The sequence below is a fragment of the Aptenodytes forsteri genome, unplaced genomic scaffold (assembly GCF_000699145.1).
Source record: "Aptenodytes forsteri isolate BGI_AS27 unplaced genomic scaffold, ASM69914v1 Scaffold94, whole genome shotgun sequence".
Classification (NCBI taxonomy): Eukaryota; Metazoa; Chordata; class Aves; order Sphenisciformes; family Spheniscidae; genus Aptenodytes; species Aptenodytes forsteri.
The window spans coordinates 3,006,190-3,019,880 of record NW_008795017.1 but is presented as its reverse complement, the minus strand read 5'-3'; the positions used below and the strand labels follow the sequence as shown (position 1 = coordinate 3,019,880).

General features: G+C 38.6%; 1 protein-coding gene across 1 annotated transcript in view; it reads left to right on the top strand.

Moving 5' to 3' along the window:
• The first annotated feature begins 449 nt into the window (after nt 1-449).
• GREB1 (growth regulation by estrogen in breast cancer 1) overlaps nt 450-13,691 on the top strand; it is a 64,064-nt gene continuing 50,822 nt past the window's right edge. Inside the window, exons 1-3 of the mRNA XM_009275569.2 lie at nt 450-606; nt 8,405-8,524; nt 9,287-9,463. Coding sequence (XP_009273844.1) covers nt 450-606; nt 8,405-8,524; nt 9,287-9,463 — 454 coding nt within the window. The remainder of the gene's footprint in view (nt 607-8,404; nt 8,525-9,286; nt 9,464-13,691) is intronic.

The window sequence follows — 13,691 nt, the reverse complement described above, 5'->3', positions numbered from 1 at the left end:
TGATGGGCCATGCAAAGATAAATACACAAACTGCTATTCCCCAGATCCTTTAACATTTATTCTGTTCAAATCATGTAAAACAGAAAGGCTGTTTAACAGATGAGATTGCTGACTATTGAAAATGCATCTCCTCAGTTGCTATATAAACCAAGAAATTACTCAAATTAGATTTCTAGCCACATCTTCAAGAAGGTGTCAAAGCTTGCTGCCTTTCTGCTGAATTAGAGAAAGCTGTTACTTTTAGATAACTTCCTGTAATTTACCAGCAGGATCTGCTCAGCGACTGCTGCAGTCAATGTTCTTTTCCTTTGCCTTTCTTTGTGGACACTGAAGCTTCTCTCTTTCATGAGAAATGTTGTAGTCTGACATCAACATGCAGTGATCAAGTTCTGACTGCTAAAATTGAAATACCTTTTTTTTTTCTTCTTGTCTCTTTTTTGTTTGAGAAGATGGGAAATTCTTACGCTGGTCAGCTCAAGACAACACGGTTTGAAGAAGTGTTGCATAATTCTATTGAGGCCTCTCTCCGCTCAAACAACTTAGTTCCCAGACCAATCTTTTCTCAGTTGTATTTGGAAGCTGAACAGCAACTCTCATCACTGGAAGGTAGGAAATAGTGGAATTTATATTTCTGCTCAAAGACAATTCTGCTGTTTGCTCTCCCAAGGCTCAGCACACACATTTCAAATCAGAATACAGAAAAACAAAAGTATTTAAAGTTTTTCTTTGGATTTTTTATGATCTACAAATACATATATTTATGTATTAGAATTGGATTAAAAATACAAACTGCATTGTCTTTTATTTTGACAAAATTAAGCCACTTGCTTGCTCAGATTTATCAATATACATAAATTGAAGTACTAGGAATTGTTCCATTAAATGTGTGGAGGAATCTTTGGAGATTTGGAACATAAATTTGTTATCCTATAATTTATCATACACTGCTGAAAGTTATACAGTAAATGATGGTAAACACGTGACAGATTTATAAAAGATATATGCTAAGACTGATTTTCATTGTGAATGAATACAGCAGAAATACTTTTAGTTTTTAAGAAAGTAAGAAAATTTTTAATTACTTTGGGCATAATATTTTTAGTTATTCTGTGGTTGCAAAGGTAAAAATTTAGGATGTGTTCTCTTGTAAACCCTGCAGAAGTTGGTGTTTAACACATGGGATTTCTCACTGAATTTCTGTGTGTGTTTCGAGAAGCCTGCTGTCTGAGTTTCATTTGCTCAGTCTTTTTTTTTTTTTCTTGGAAGTAGTATAGTTTAAATGAACTGTATAGATCTGATAAGCAAACTCATGATACATTTTGGTGTTTTGGTGTGCTGTTATGTGTAGTAGTCTCATGGTTTTCAGTGAGTTTACTGGCGTATGCAGAACACTGGCATGTTGGTACAAGGTTATGTTTAATAATTTCATTATTTAGCCATTTCTGTCACCAGGGTGGTGTTTCATTTCTTTTGACCAGGTCTACTTCCCCTGTCATACTTTGCTAAAGATGGCTTAGATATATATGTAATGAAAAATGCATAATGGTTAACAATCCACAGTAAGAGAAAAAAAAAAATCAGCCCAAGAAATAGTAGTAGATAAAAGTATTTTCATAGAATCATAGAATCATTAAGGTTGGAAAAGACCTCTAAGATCATCGAGTCCAACCGTCAACCCAACACCACCATGTCCACTAAACCATGTCCCTAAGTGCCTCATCTACTCGTCTTTTAAATACCTCCAGGGATGGGGACTCCACCACTTCCCTGGGCAGCCTGTTCCAATGTTTAACCACTCTTTCAGTAAAGACATTTTTCCTTACATCCAATCTAAACCTCCCCTGCCGCAACTTGAGGCCATTTCCTCTCGTCCTATCGCTTGTTACTTGGGAGAAGAGACCGACACCCACCTCGCTACAACCTCCTTTCAGGTAGTTGTAGAGAGCGATGAGGTCTCCCCTCAGCCTCCTTTTCTCCAGGCTAAACAGTCCCAGTTCCCTCAGCCGATCCTCATAAGACTTGTTCTCCAGACCCTTCACCAGCCGCGTTGCCCTTCTCTGGACATGCTCCCGCACCTCGATGTCCTTCTTGTAGTGAGGGGCCCAAAACTGAACACAGTATTTGAGGTGCGGCCTCACCAGGGCCGAGTACAGGGGCACGATCGCTTCCCTACTCCTGCTGGCCACACTATTTCTGATACAGGCCAGGATGCCATTGGCCTTCTTGGCCGCCTGGGCACACTGCCGGCTCATGTTCAGCCGGCTGTCGACCAGCACCCCCAGGTCCTTTTCCACCAGGCAGCTTTCCAGCCACTCTTCCCCAAGCCTGTAGCGCTGCATGGGGTTGTTGTGGCCGAAGTGCAGGACCCGGCACTTGGCCTTGTTGAACCTCATACAGTTGGCCTGGGCCCATCGATCCAGCCTGTCCAGGTCCCTCTGCAGAGCCTTCCTACCCTCGAGCAGATCAACACTCCCGCCCAGCTTGGTGTCGTCTGCAAACTTACTGAGGGTGCACTCGATCCCCTCATCCAGATCATCGATAAAGATATTAAACAAGACCGGCCCCAGTACTGAGCCCTGGGGAACACCGCTCGTGACCGGCCGCCAACTGGATTTGACTCCATTCACCACAACTCTCTGGGCCCGGCCGTCCAGCCAGTTTTTGACCCAGCGCAGAGTCCACCTGTCTAAGCCGTGAGCCGCCAGCTTCTCTAGGAGAATGCTGTGGGAGACGGGGTCAAAGGCCTTGCTGAAGTCCAGGGAGACCACATCCACAGCCTTTCCCTCATCCACTAGGTGGGTCACCTGGTCATAGAAGGAGATTAGGTTGGTCAGGCAGGACCTGCCTTTCATGGATGCATAGACTTTCATTTTGCATAGATGAAACTCTTTACTATTACCTCATGGTAACAGCTGAGAAAACATTTCTTGAAAAAGTAAATCTGCTCACAGCTCACACATCATTAGCAATTTCTTCCTTTTTTTTTTCTTCTTGCTAATATGGGACATAATAATGAATATACATTCATTGTTTAAATATATATGCTGCTTATTCCCTTCACAAAGTGATCCTTCTACCAAACCCTTCTATGAGGATTTCATAAACTTTTCCATGGCAACCACCTGTGATGTCACAAAATGGATTATGACATCAGTTGGGAAAGAAGCTACAGGAGCAGATGCATTGTTCAGGAACAAAAGTGCGATTTCACACTTCTGTAACTTCTTTCACAGAACTTTCCAAACCTTGAGGGGCTGATTCTGTTTTCTTTGCAGTTAATGGAAACAGAATTGAACTGTAATTAATTAAAAGTCTCAACAACAGCCTGGCAGAGAACGTTCCTTTCATGAAAGTTTCAGACAAGGGGAACTCTGAAGGGACCTGTAATAGAGTTTTTCCTAGGTAGTTCCTCAGGTGGGAGAGCTCTGCAAGCTGGTGTCATGTATTCTAGCCTCATCATAAATTGAAATTTCCACTTCTAGCCACATGAATCTCTGTGCTCTGAGGGCCAGGAGGCATCTGAAGCAGAGAGCCATCCTTGGGGTCTTGTATAAGCCCCTGTCCTCCCCTCTCATTGTTATCTTTCCTTGGCCCTGGCATTCTGACATGGTGATATACTCGGACTATCCTTGGTCATAGCTGCCTGTTGGTCCTCAATACAGCAAGTGTTTTCCTATGGTGAAGCAGACATGATATAAATAATTTAGACAAGGTAGTGCAATGGGTCAATGCAACCCAAATGTTTTGGCTTTCCATTTTGTGGACTGATAACACGTTTTAGATGTTCAGAGTAGCATTTGGCAACAAAACCAGCCACTGGTAAATAAGGCTGATATTATGGATTTTTGTCTCTGATGATGTTACAGTATCAAAATTGCTAGAAAGCCTGACAATTGAGTATATAGTCAGTTTAAGAAAAAAACAATTGGAATTTTTTTTTTAAGCTTTATCAGTCACCTGTTGTAACTTGTCATTATTTTTAGGTTTATATTTTTTTGTTTAAAAAACATTTTTCTGTGTCCTTTTGATACATAAATGACCATCTAAACCAGAAAAAAGTACATAGCCACTGACACTAGCCTAATATCATTACATATCTGTCATGATAATTTATGCCTAAAAATAATTTATTTGTGCAAAAGAGACTGTAGTGTGCCTGGAGACAAGTTAAATGAACATGTTGGTCCGTTCTGGCCTAGATGTTACATTTTTTGCAGTGAACTTGCAAACATGTATTTTCCAGTGAGTATGGTTTTCCAGTCTACACATTCTAGGTTTGGAAAAAAAAAAATTATAAATGCATGCCTTTATAGTCATTTATACAATTACATTTGCCTATAAAATTATTTCTAGCTATGTAAATTAAAAGTGCCACGTTCACCTAAGTTGGTTTAGACATAATATCAGATCTCCTTGGCTCCAATAATAGTATGTTTTTTCATTCTGGTTTTTTTTTTTTCTGCCTTTTTATTATTGATGTGTTTCCTCACTTCTCCAGACCTGGCAAATTCATGTAGTGCTTAAAATAGTCCAAAAATGTTATCTTTACTTAAACCTTTTGCTAGATTTTTCATTTTATCAAAAAGCCTGCAGTTTGCTGTGGTCATACATTTCTAATGAGGGTCTTCTAAAGTCGTCTTAATTTTCTTAGCCTTTGTAATTGCAGAACATATTTGCAAATGGCAATAAATGGTCTCTATGTTCAGGAACTTTCTAGGAATGTGCATTAAAAACTCTTTGCAATAGAAGGCAAGGTTATTTGGCTTTAACAGGTTTAGATTTCTTGCATATCTCTGTTTGCCTAGTTATTACCATATAAACTGCAAATTAAACCTGTGGACTGGATTGCCAGTTATTAGAAGTCACTATGTGCAGATCAGTGAGGCTTTTTAATCTAATTCTTCACTTCTGAAATCAAAATCCCATTTGAATCACAATCACATTCACAGTTTTGATTCTCTAATCACATCTTATTTCTCAAATACAAAATATATTTCTGCCATTTTTCTCTTGTGCTCTTAGATGCATTTGGGTGCCATCTTTTAGGCCTGTGTATTATGTTTCTGCCAAAGAGGTGTGAAGTTGGTTTCAAAAGTTAATGACAACCATTATTTTTCTGTTAGCATCCAAGTCCTATACCACTGATACCACTGGGACTTCAGTGGGAAAAGGGTGGGAAGCGGCGTGGCAAAGCAATGCAGAGCAGCAGTGTGGCAGTTGGCTCCACTGCAGTGAGGTGGTTCATTGGGTGGTGTTGTATTCAGCTCTGATAGCAGCACCACGTTCTGATGTGAACTTTGCAGCGAACTTGTGCCTTTGGTTAACTGCTTCCTTCCTTGATCTGCATTTAAGGGAGGCTGTCTGTTCATGGATACAATATATTTTGTGGCTGTTGATTTAAGTCCTGATGCTGCAATCAGTTTGTGGATAATATCAGCCCTATGAATAGTCCTGCTGAGAAAAAATTATATGTATATTAAAATATTGGCAGAACTTAACTTACATTTAAATTATACCTTAAGGAGAGAAGAATTTTCCATGTGAAATGTCTTAATCACAACTGTATAAGCATAAAGTTCTAATAAATCCTTTGTGAGAACTGAAAAGAATTCCTTAAAGCAGACAATGGTGTTTATAGTATCTATGAATAAATTTAAAATCCGTAAAATATGGACAGAGTCTTCACAGTATGTCTGTTGGTTTAATGGTGCTATATTGTTACGTCAGCTGACTGCCTAGTTCTGTAACATACAACAGAAGAACTATGGTTGTGAGTCCACTTTTGCCATCACCTTGTCTCTGGTTTTGAGTGCTTGATTGTGTGTTCTTCTGGCATTGTTTAAGAAAAGAAGATGTGGAACAGGCACATGCAAACATAAAGGTCTTTGAAAGGGCCCTGCTTTAAAAGTAAAACGAAGAAGAAACTGTAGATCTTTTTTCAAACAAGCAGCAGAAACCCTAATGATGCCCTTTACAGGTGACAGCAGCTCATATTCGCTCTTGTACTCTGTTCATTTTTGACCTGAAAGTGCTGTAGCTCTCCTATTTCTTAGTCTCCACTTCCATTTCTTGTCTCTATCTTTTTTTTTTTTTTTTTTAAATGTGAAATTACCTGTTATGGCTGAACAAACCTAACAGTTTACCACTGCCCAAAGGGGAAAATCCCACATCCTGCTCCCCACACTCCTCCTAGCCACATGTTCCCATTTTCTCCCTTTTCATCAATTTTGGCATTTTTTGGATCTTCCACTGAGCTAACTTAATACATAAACTCAGTAAAAAAACCTGGTCACTTTTGTTTGCTTAGTTTTCTGCTGGGTTAGCAAGCTGGGATGGCTCAGCACAGGCTCCAGTAAGTGTCAGAACTGGCATAAAGAGGAAGGAAGGAACTTGATGGCTGGGAGTGTGGGGAAAGAGAGGAGAGCCAGACTCACCCCTTTTGCATTGCGTTTGGAAGTTAGTCAAGGTTAAGACATACCACATAACTTACCCCTGACTTAAATAGCAAAGACAGAGAGCTTCACTTCTCCCTTTGTTCACTTTCAGCATTTTTCTCTTTAGACTACACCCTTAAAACAGCCGTGTGTAACGTTCTGTCCTTATCTGTGTGCAACAGGACTGAAGCTTGATGTTTAGATACTTAAAAGTAAACATACCCTTCAAATCCTCTTCTAGATTGAGGTGTAAGTCTTAATAACCCTTAGAGACAAATTTTCAAAATCCAGATTTACTTTCTTCAGCTTCCTCCCTAATTCTCATTTATCCTGTAGTATTTGTTTAGCTGTTTCTACAATAATTTGTCAATAAAATAAAATCATATTCTGAGGAGGGTCATAGGAAAAAAAAAATCCTCGATGAATATCCTATGGGATTCTGAGTGCCTGATCCAAAGTCAGTTGAAGCAAAGAGAGTACGTCCAGTTGACACTGAACTTTGGAGGATGACTGCAGTGTGCTCCATTGTTTTTCTGTTTCAAGACTAAAAGCTGGATCAACAGAATAATGTAGGAGCCTAACTGCTATTTTACTTGCCCAAGTCCAAACAGCTATTTGGCTTCTTGCTGATTCTCAAGTACCTGCAGCCCTTCACCACCCAATTTTGCGAGTGAAAGCTCTTTGTGTTTGCTGCAGGCATGTCCCTATGGAAGCTAGAAGCCTAAGACATAAGCACCACTGGGTTGACTTAGTAATTGTGCCCCATCTCTGTCATATGTAAGGCTGGATCTTGTCTGAAATTTTCCTTAGTCCTGCCCGTAGAAGTGTTCTCCCATTTACTATTTAGCTGCACTCCTCTGCTTGCCAGCTTTGTCCCATTTGCCATGAGCATGTCTGAGCCGTTAAGAGGGGATGGAGTCATCGCTCACTATGTTTTGCTGGAGCTGTTGCATTATGCATGAAAAAATTATTGCCCTATGGGTAGAGAGAAGGAAAGAAGCAGTCTCTAGTTGGAAGGCTGAAACATACACCAATAATACACAGGTGAATTCTCTTAACAAGCAAGCTATCAGGTAAAAATGCGGATTTAGGTAGCTGGTGCACCAGAAAAGTAGTTTACAGCAGAGAATCTGAAGAAGAAACACCTAAAACCCTCTAAAAAATGGAGCCTATATCATGTATTCTTCTCCTCAGCATTCAGTATTGCCTCCTAGACTAGCACAGTCCATGCATAGGCTGCTGTGAATCATCTTCCTAGACATCTGCCTTTCCATGACATTGTACAGGGAGCAGCAGTGCTTTACTCAGAGTTCTGGCTTCTGGTAGGAGACAGACGGCCTGAGAATTAGGTGTTCTTATCGTGGCATCATCTGTGGTGAACCTAGTTTCAAACAGGAACCGTTTCTTCAGTTTCCTGTACAACATCAAGGACATGGTCAATACCTAATTAATAAAATCTGTACTTGGACTGTAGCCAGGACATTCTAAAGTGCTAAGAATTAATGACTTCGGGTTTATATTGGCTGTTAATATTATAAACAAAGGATACAGTTACACTGTTGTGATCAGTAAGAATTCAAACATCAGGAGTTAGGCTTCTAAAAATTGTGAGGTTAGCTTAAAAATAATGAGATTTAAAAAAATAACAAATTGAGGCTTCTTTTTATTTGTCCTTCAGGGTTTTTTTTTACTTTCTCAGGTGCAGTTGCGTCATGCTTTTGAATTTTTTTTGCACAGGAGCTAAAAGCTTTATTTTTTTAATGAAAGAAATTCTATTGTAAGTATGACTGGAAGTTGAAGCTTTAAGGAAACAACAAATATCTTAAGAGTTGGCAACAGTGAAGTCATTGTCAAGAGGAGAGAATCCAGTTTGCTGTAATACTTTCTGTAACTGGGTCACCCTGTTCATTCATTGGTTTGTTGCCAGTGTTTTCTGTTGTCTAAGTCATTTATGCTATGATAATTTGTAGCAGGCAGCAGAGCAGATAATGAGGAAGAAGAAGAAGAGGAGGAGGAAGAAGGCTCAGAATCAAGTAGTCCTGTTTCTTACCAGATGAAGCCTCCCCCAGAAGGATGTTGCACTACTGATGGTAAGAAATGCACTAAACGTGCTGTCAGAAGGCATTTGCCCTGCTGAAAAGGGTAGGATTGGGGCCATTTCCCCTATAATTCATCAGAATGAGATAATCTATACAATATAGAAATACTAAAAATGTCAGTGTTCATTGCCTGCCGGATAAAGCTGGATTGCTCTTGGTTGCTTTTATATTTGATAGGGTCTTTGCCCAGTGTGTCAGATAAGCGTTTGTGTTGGAACGCCTGGCATGAGGACAGAACTTCTGTTCTCTTAGGCAATGTGACCTTTAAAAGGTTGAGTTTGCAGGCATGGCGTTTGCGAAAATGAATGTGGTAATTCTTACAGCTTTATCCTTGCTCTTTTCTATTTAAAGTGTACTTCATTCAATGTTGCTGTAAAAAATATTCGAAAACCCAGGAAAAACCGGTGAATTTCACCAGATATTGAGAACTGTTATCTCAATTTTTGAATGTCTGACCTAAGTTATGATGATGTTAGTAAATAGTCCCATAAGTATGTAGGTTGCAAAACATCATTAAGAGAAACTTCACTGTACATTTTCAGATTTTTATTTATTTATTGTACTGATAGCATCTGTTTATGGCTGACCAAAAGGCAGGGAAGAAAATTATCTCTTAGTTTGCCCTTGACCTCAGAGGATACAACTTTGTTTTTCATTAAAAATACAGGAAGTCCTTTAATAAAGACAATTGTGAGTATTAAACAAAAAAAAGTCTTGTCAACTTAAAAATACGTTGAATTGATTTTTTTCTAGGTTTCTGCCAGGCTGGTAAAGATTTGAGACTCGTTTCAATTTCCAATGAACATATTGAGGTACCATCAGGTTTTTTACTTGTTGGTGCAAAGTCACCAAATTTACCTGATCACCTTTTAGTGTGTGCTGTGGATAAAAGATTCCTGCCAGATGACAATGGGCGCAATGCCCTGTTGGGTAAGTGTCTGTGATTGCAGTAAGTGGATGCTTCTGTGGACTACAATTAATAGCTAATCTTTTTTTGCAGAGTGAGTTCAGCAGATCTTATTTCCATTTCACGTCTACAGTAACACTCACTGGTGACGCACAACAGGATAACAACTCGGAGCTGGCTATGTTTGCTTTGGAAAGATACAGAGTGAGCCAGTTCATTAGAAATGCTTCACCACCTTCTATCCGTTAGTCCAGGGCTAAAACCATTGCCTGATCAGTTTATGTCCTAGTCGCTGGAACTGCGCATCTGGTAACTGGACTTGTTGAACTGCTGCCTGTCTCTATTTTAGCTTTCCAAATACTAACATGGACAGACAGTAGATCTGTCAAGTGGAACTTTCAGGCTACTATATACATGTAAACAGTTTGAAGATAGTTTGGACTATAAAAATTTATGATCTTTTTGATTTATCTCTTTGAGATGGGGTAATATTCTCCACTGTGTTTGAACAATAGCATGGGTTCTGGATCCTAACCTATGACTTTTTGCTATTATCACAATATAAATAAATACGAATGATTATAAGTTGAAATTTTTCCTATATGTGTAATCAGGTAATACTGTGTGTCTGAATAATACTGTTTGTAGGATACTCTAATTTCTTGCTTTTCATCTATTTAAAAGTCTAACTTCTGACATAAAACTAGGTCCTTCTATCTATTTTTATTATAGACTTTCTGATGGCCATTAGCCTCATCCAAATCAACCCAAATAGGGATGATCTGCAATCATGTGAATGAATGAACTGAATATTAATGTTATTAAAATGGAATAGTTTTTATTCTGGGACAAGTGCTATATAATCGGATGGAGAACACTTTTTTTCAGTCAGGCACTCTCAGGTACTTATGTATTATTTTCTTAGTTAGTTAACCAAAAAATGCTGCATCATATATCTGTGTACCAGTCCGAGCTTTAAATAGCAAAAAGGAAACATTTGTTACGTCTTTTAACTGTTTTCTTTCACAAACACTGAGGGATATGATGTGAACTCAGTGGTTATGTCAGTTTGAGTAACTCTTCAAGGCATTTGGGATGACAGTGTAGTGTGAAGGTGCATAATGTAATTCTATGTACAGTAATTTCTTTCCTCATGTGATCTTGCAGAGTTGGATTGGTCACAGTACATTTGGCCAGTGATTGTAAAAGAATTAAGAGGGTTGTAAATCACACACGTGTTGTCATTTTAAAGATAAAGACAGGAATGTTGTACCACTCAAGTCATTCAGTGCTAGCACTATTAACAGCTTAAGCTCCTTAGGCTGTTAGCAGAGAGGAAGTAATGTATTTGTTAATTGCATGCTAAACAAGAATAGAAAAAGGCAACAGGAACATAACTGGGAGGTTTTTATGCTACTTGCATCCTCAGCTTGCTTATTTAATACATTTTAGTTTCCTGAAACCATTTAAATGCTTATTTTTGGCTGTTATGCACTTAAACACCAGTGAATCACATTCTTTTGCAAATAATTTTAGTAATTCTGTAGGATGACTTTTATGTATTCTATAACAAGCTTAAATATGAAAAAACTTACATACTTTAAGATCCAAAGTCTTCATCTGAAAGCTGGGAAAAAAATAATGTTCCTGGTCCCTAATCTAATGAAAAACCACGATTTTTCTTATTGACATGACGATAGCATACTATTCGTACAATAGATCATACTGTAGATAGAAATTATTGATTCTGGTTTTCATACACTGATGCAAGTCAAATCAGGGAAGTAAAATTAGAAGCAGACATGAATAGTCTCACAGTTTCAGACACTTAGTGAGATAAAAGACAAAACTGTTCTTGCTTTAAATTTTCTGTCTATTAGTATAACACACTGACCTCTGTCTCATGACAGATTTAAGTTGAAAATATTATACATGAAGAAGGGAAGCTCTTTTTATTGTCTTGCTTTTAAAGACAGGATAGAAGGCTTATTTTTGGTATGCTGAGTTTAGGCTGTTCTCCTTCAAACATGTTGGCCTTTTGAAACAGCATGGAAAGTGATCCCCTCAAGCCTTTCTAAGTTCAGAGGGAAATTGAATTGGATTCATTTTGCATTGAAATGAACTGTCATCATGAGTCAGAGTATATCCCACACTTCTGGTAAGGCTTATTGGTGATACAGGCACATCACTTGTAACCCTTCAACCCCATTGTTTTTTCTTAATTTCATGCTTTTTCTCTTAATATACTGTGTTTTTGTAAGCTGTTACTCAGTACTGTAGATATTTTCCAAAATAATTTATTTGAAGGGAAAAGACACTAATGAATTACCCAATAGTTTCCTGATTTCTCATGGTCCGCCTGAATATGTTTGTGAAGATGCCTGTGGAGCATACAAAAATTCCAGAAGAAAACAGGAAATGTCTTGGTATTTTCCGGGCCAGCTTTTGACTTATGGTCTTGTTCCCATTAGGGGCTATTGATATGCCTGTGGGGCATGTGCCAGTTTATTGATTATGGTAATAAGTTGTCCCACCATCAAGGCATATGTGCTGGTGATTTGAAAGTAATTTCTGTTGGAGGTTGTTTTGTTTCTTTGTTTTTACAATTGACGTATGGTTCCATAGAAAAAAAAAATTTTTCTGGAAAACACTATATTTTTGGCAAGCAAAAAGTTCTCTGTGTCTGAGCATGTACCTCGTACACTTCTGTTAATCAAGTTAGATCACAGGTTTAACTACTCTGCAAAACAGATTCAGCTCTTTGCCTTTAGGAAGCTGTTTCTCAGAGTTTTTGTGACCTAAAGGAATGCTTAGATGGAGGAAGCACTTCTGTGATAGTGCGATATTTATTGTTTCCTAGTAAAAGCAGCTAACGTGTACCACTCCCAAAGGTTTTTTTCCTCTTTTGGGTTTTTTTCCCAGTTCTCACTCTTAAGGAGAGTCTCTCATGAGAAACAAAGCAGCTATTCACCCATCATTTTCCTTCCCAAAAGACCAAACAGCTGTCCACTTTCCTAGCAGGGAATAAGAAATCCCTTTTTTTTCCAGTGGGTCCCTGAGGTCAGAATGACGGAGGAAAAGATTAGTTTGCTTGCATTGTTAGCTGTGTGTAAGATGAAAACGTTGTAGTATAAAATACTGTGGCTGCTTCTGTTAAAATGTGCAATGTTCTATTGGGCTTTTGTAACAGTAGTGAGTTTCTGTACAATGGAGCTCTCCAGCTTGACCATATTGATTTAATTTATTTTTTAAATTTAGGACTTCAATCTTCAAATGGAGTGGTACTAAGAAGGAGGGAAAAATGTGGAGCATTGTCAGTGTCTGTGTGCTTTTTCTTGTGAGTAGGACTGAAAAGAAGAAATACTTTTGCTGAAAAGTTGGAAATATAATCATTCTTTGTCTTAAGCAAGCTGCCAACTTTCCACAAAAATATTAACATTAATTAAAAGCCTATTATTCATTTAAAAGAGAAACAGGAAGAAAATTTTCTGCCAATTTATGAAAGATTGGATTATGAAATATTAGATTATGAAATATTAGATGGATATCCTTCCATCTTGAGGTCCTGTCTTTATCCCTAGCACAAGCTCACTGTTGATCCAAAGGAACCATTTCCCCAGTGAGAAGGTAGATCGGGTTTCATACCCTTTTAGTCCAAGGTCCTTCTTCTGACCGCAAGGTCCCTACTGTGGAAGAGCTTTTTAAATTATGAGCAATTGATCATTGTGATGTGAGCAAATTCAAGCAAATGCATATGATAAAATTCCAGACACAATCAAATACCTTCTGATTAAATAATCTTCAGAGCATAACAGCCTTAAGTCACTACTGAACTGAGTTGGATATGAACTGGTGACCTAAAGGTGAAAGGCTTTTAGCCCCTAAACTCCAGGCATTGATTTCTAATTCTCTTGTGAAATCAATCCCATGACATAGATGTATTGAGTCACCTTATGGCTGCCCCAACTCCCCTGACCTTTGTCCTCTCTATAATGTATGGAAGAATATTTAATGCAGCTTGTTTATGAAACAAGCTGTCCCCTCTATCAGCTGCTGCCTCGGGCCACGGCACGTGAACAGGGCGTGCAGAGAAAGGAGGATGATGAAATGTTTGGGTTCTCCATGTTCCTCAATCTTCTACATAAAGTGCTACGAGCAAGGTTGGCAGAGCCCTGCAGTGAGTAATGATTGAACAGCGTTTTATTGCATTGGAATTATAAGATCATGCTATGTTCTATCTGTGGTGTCAGG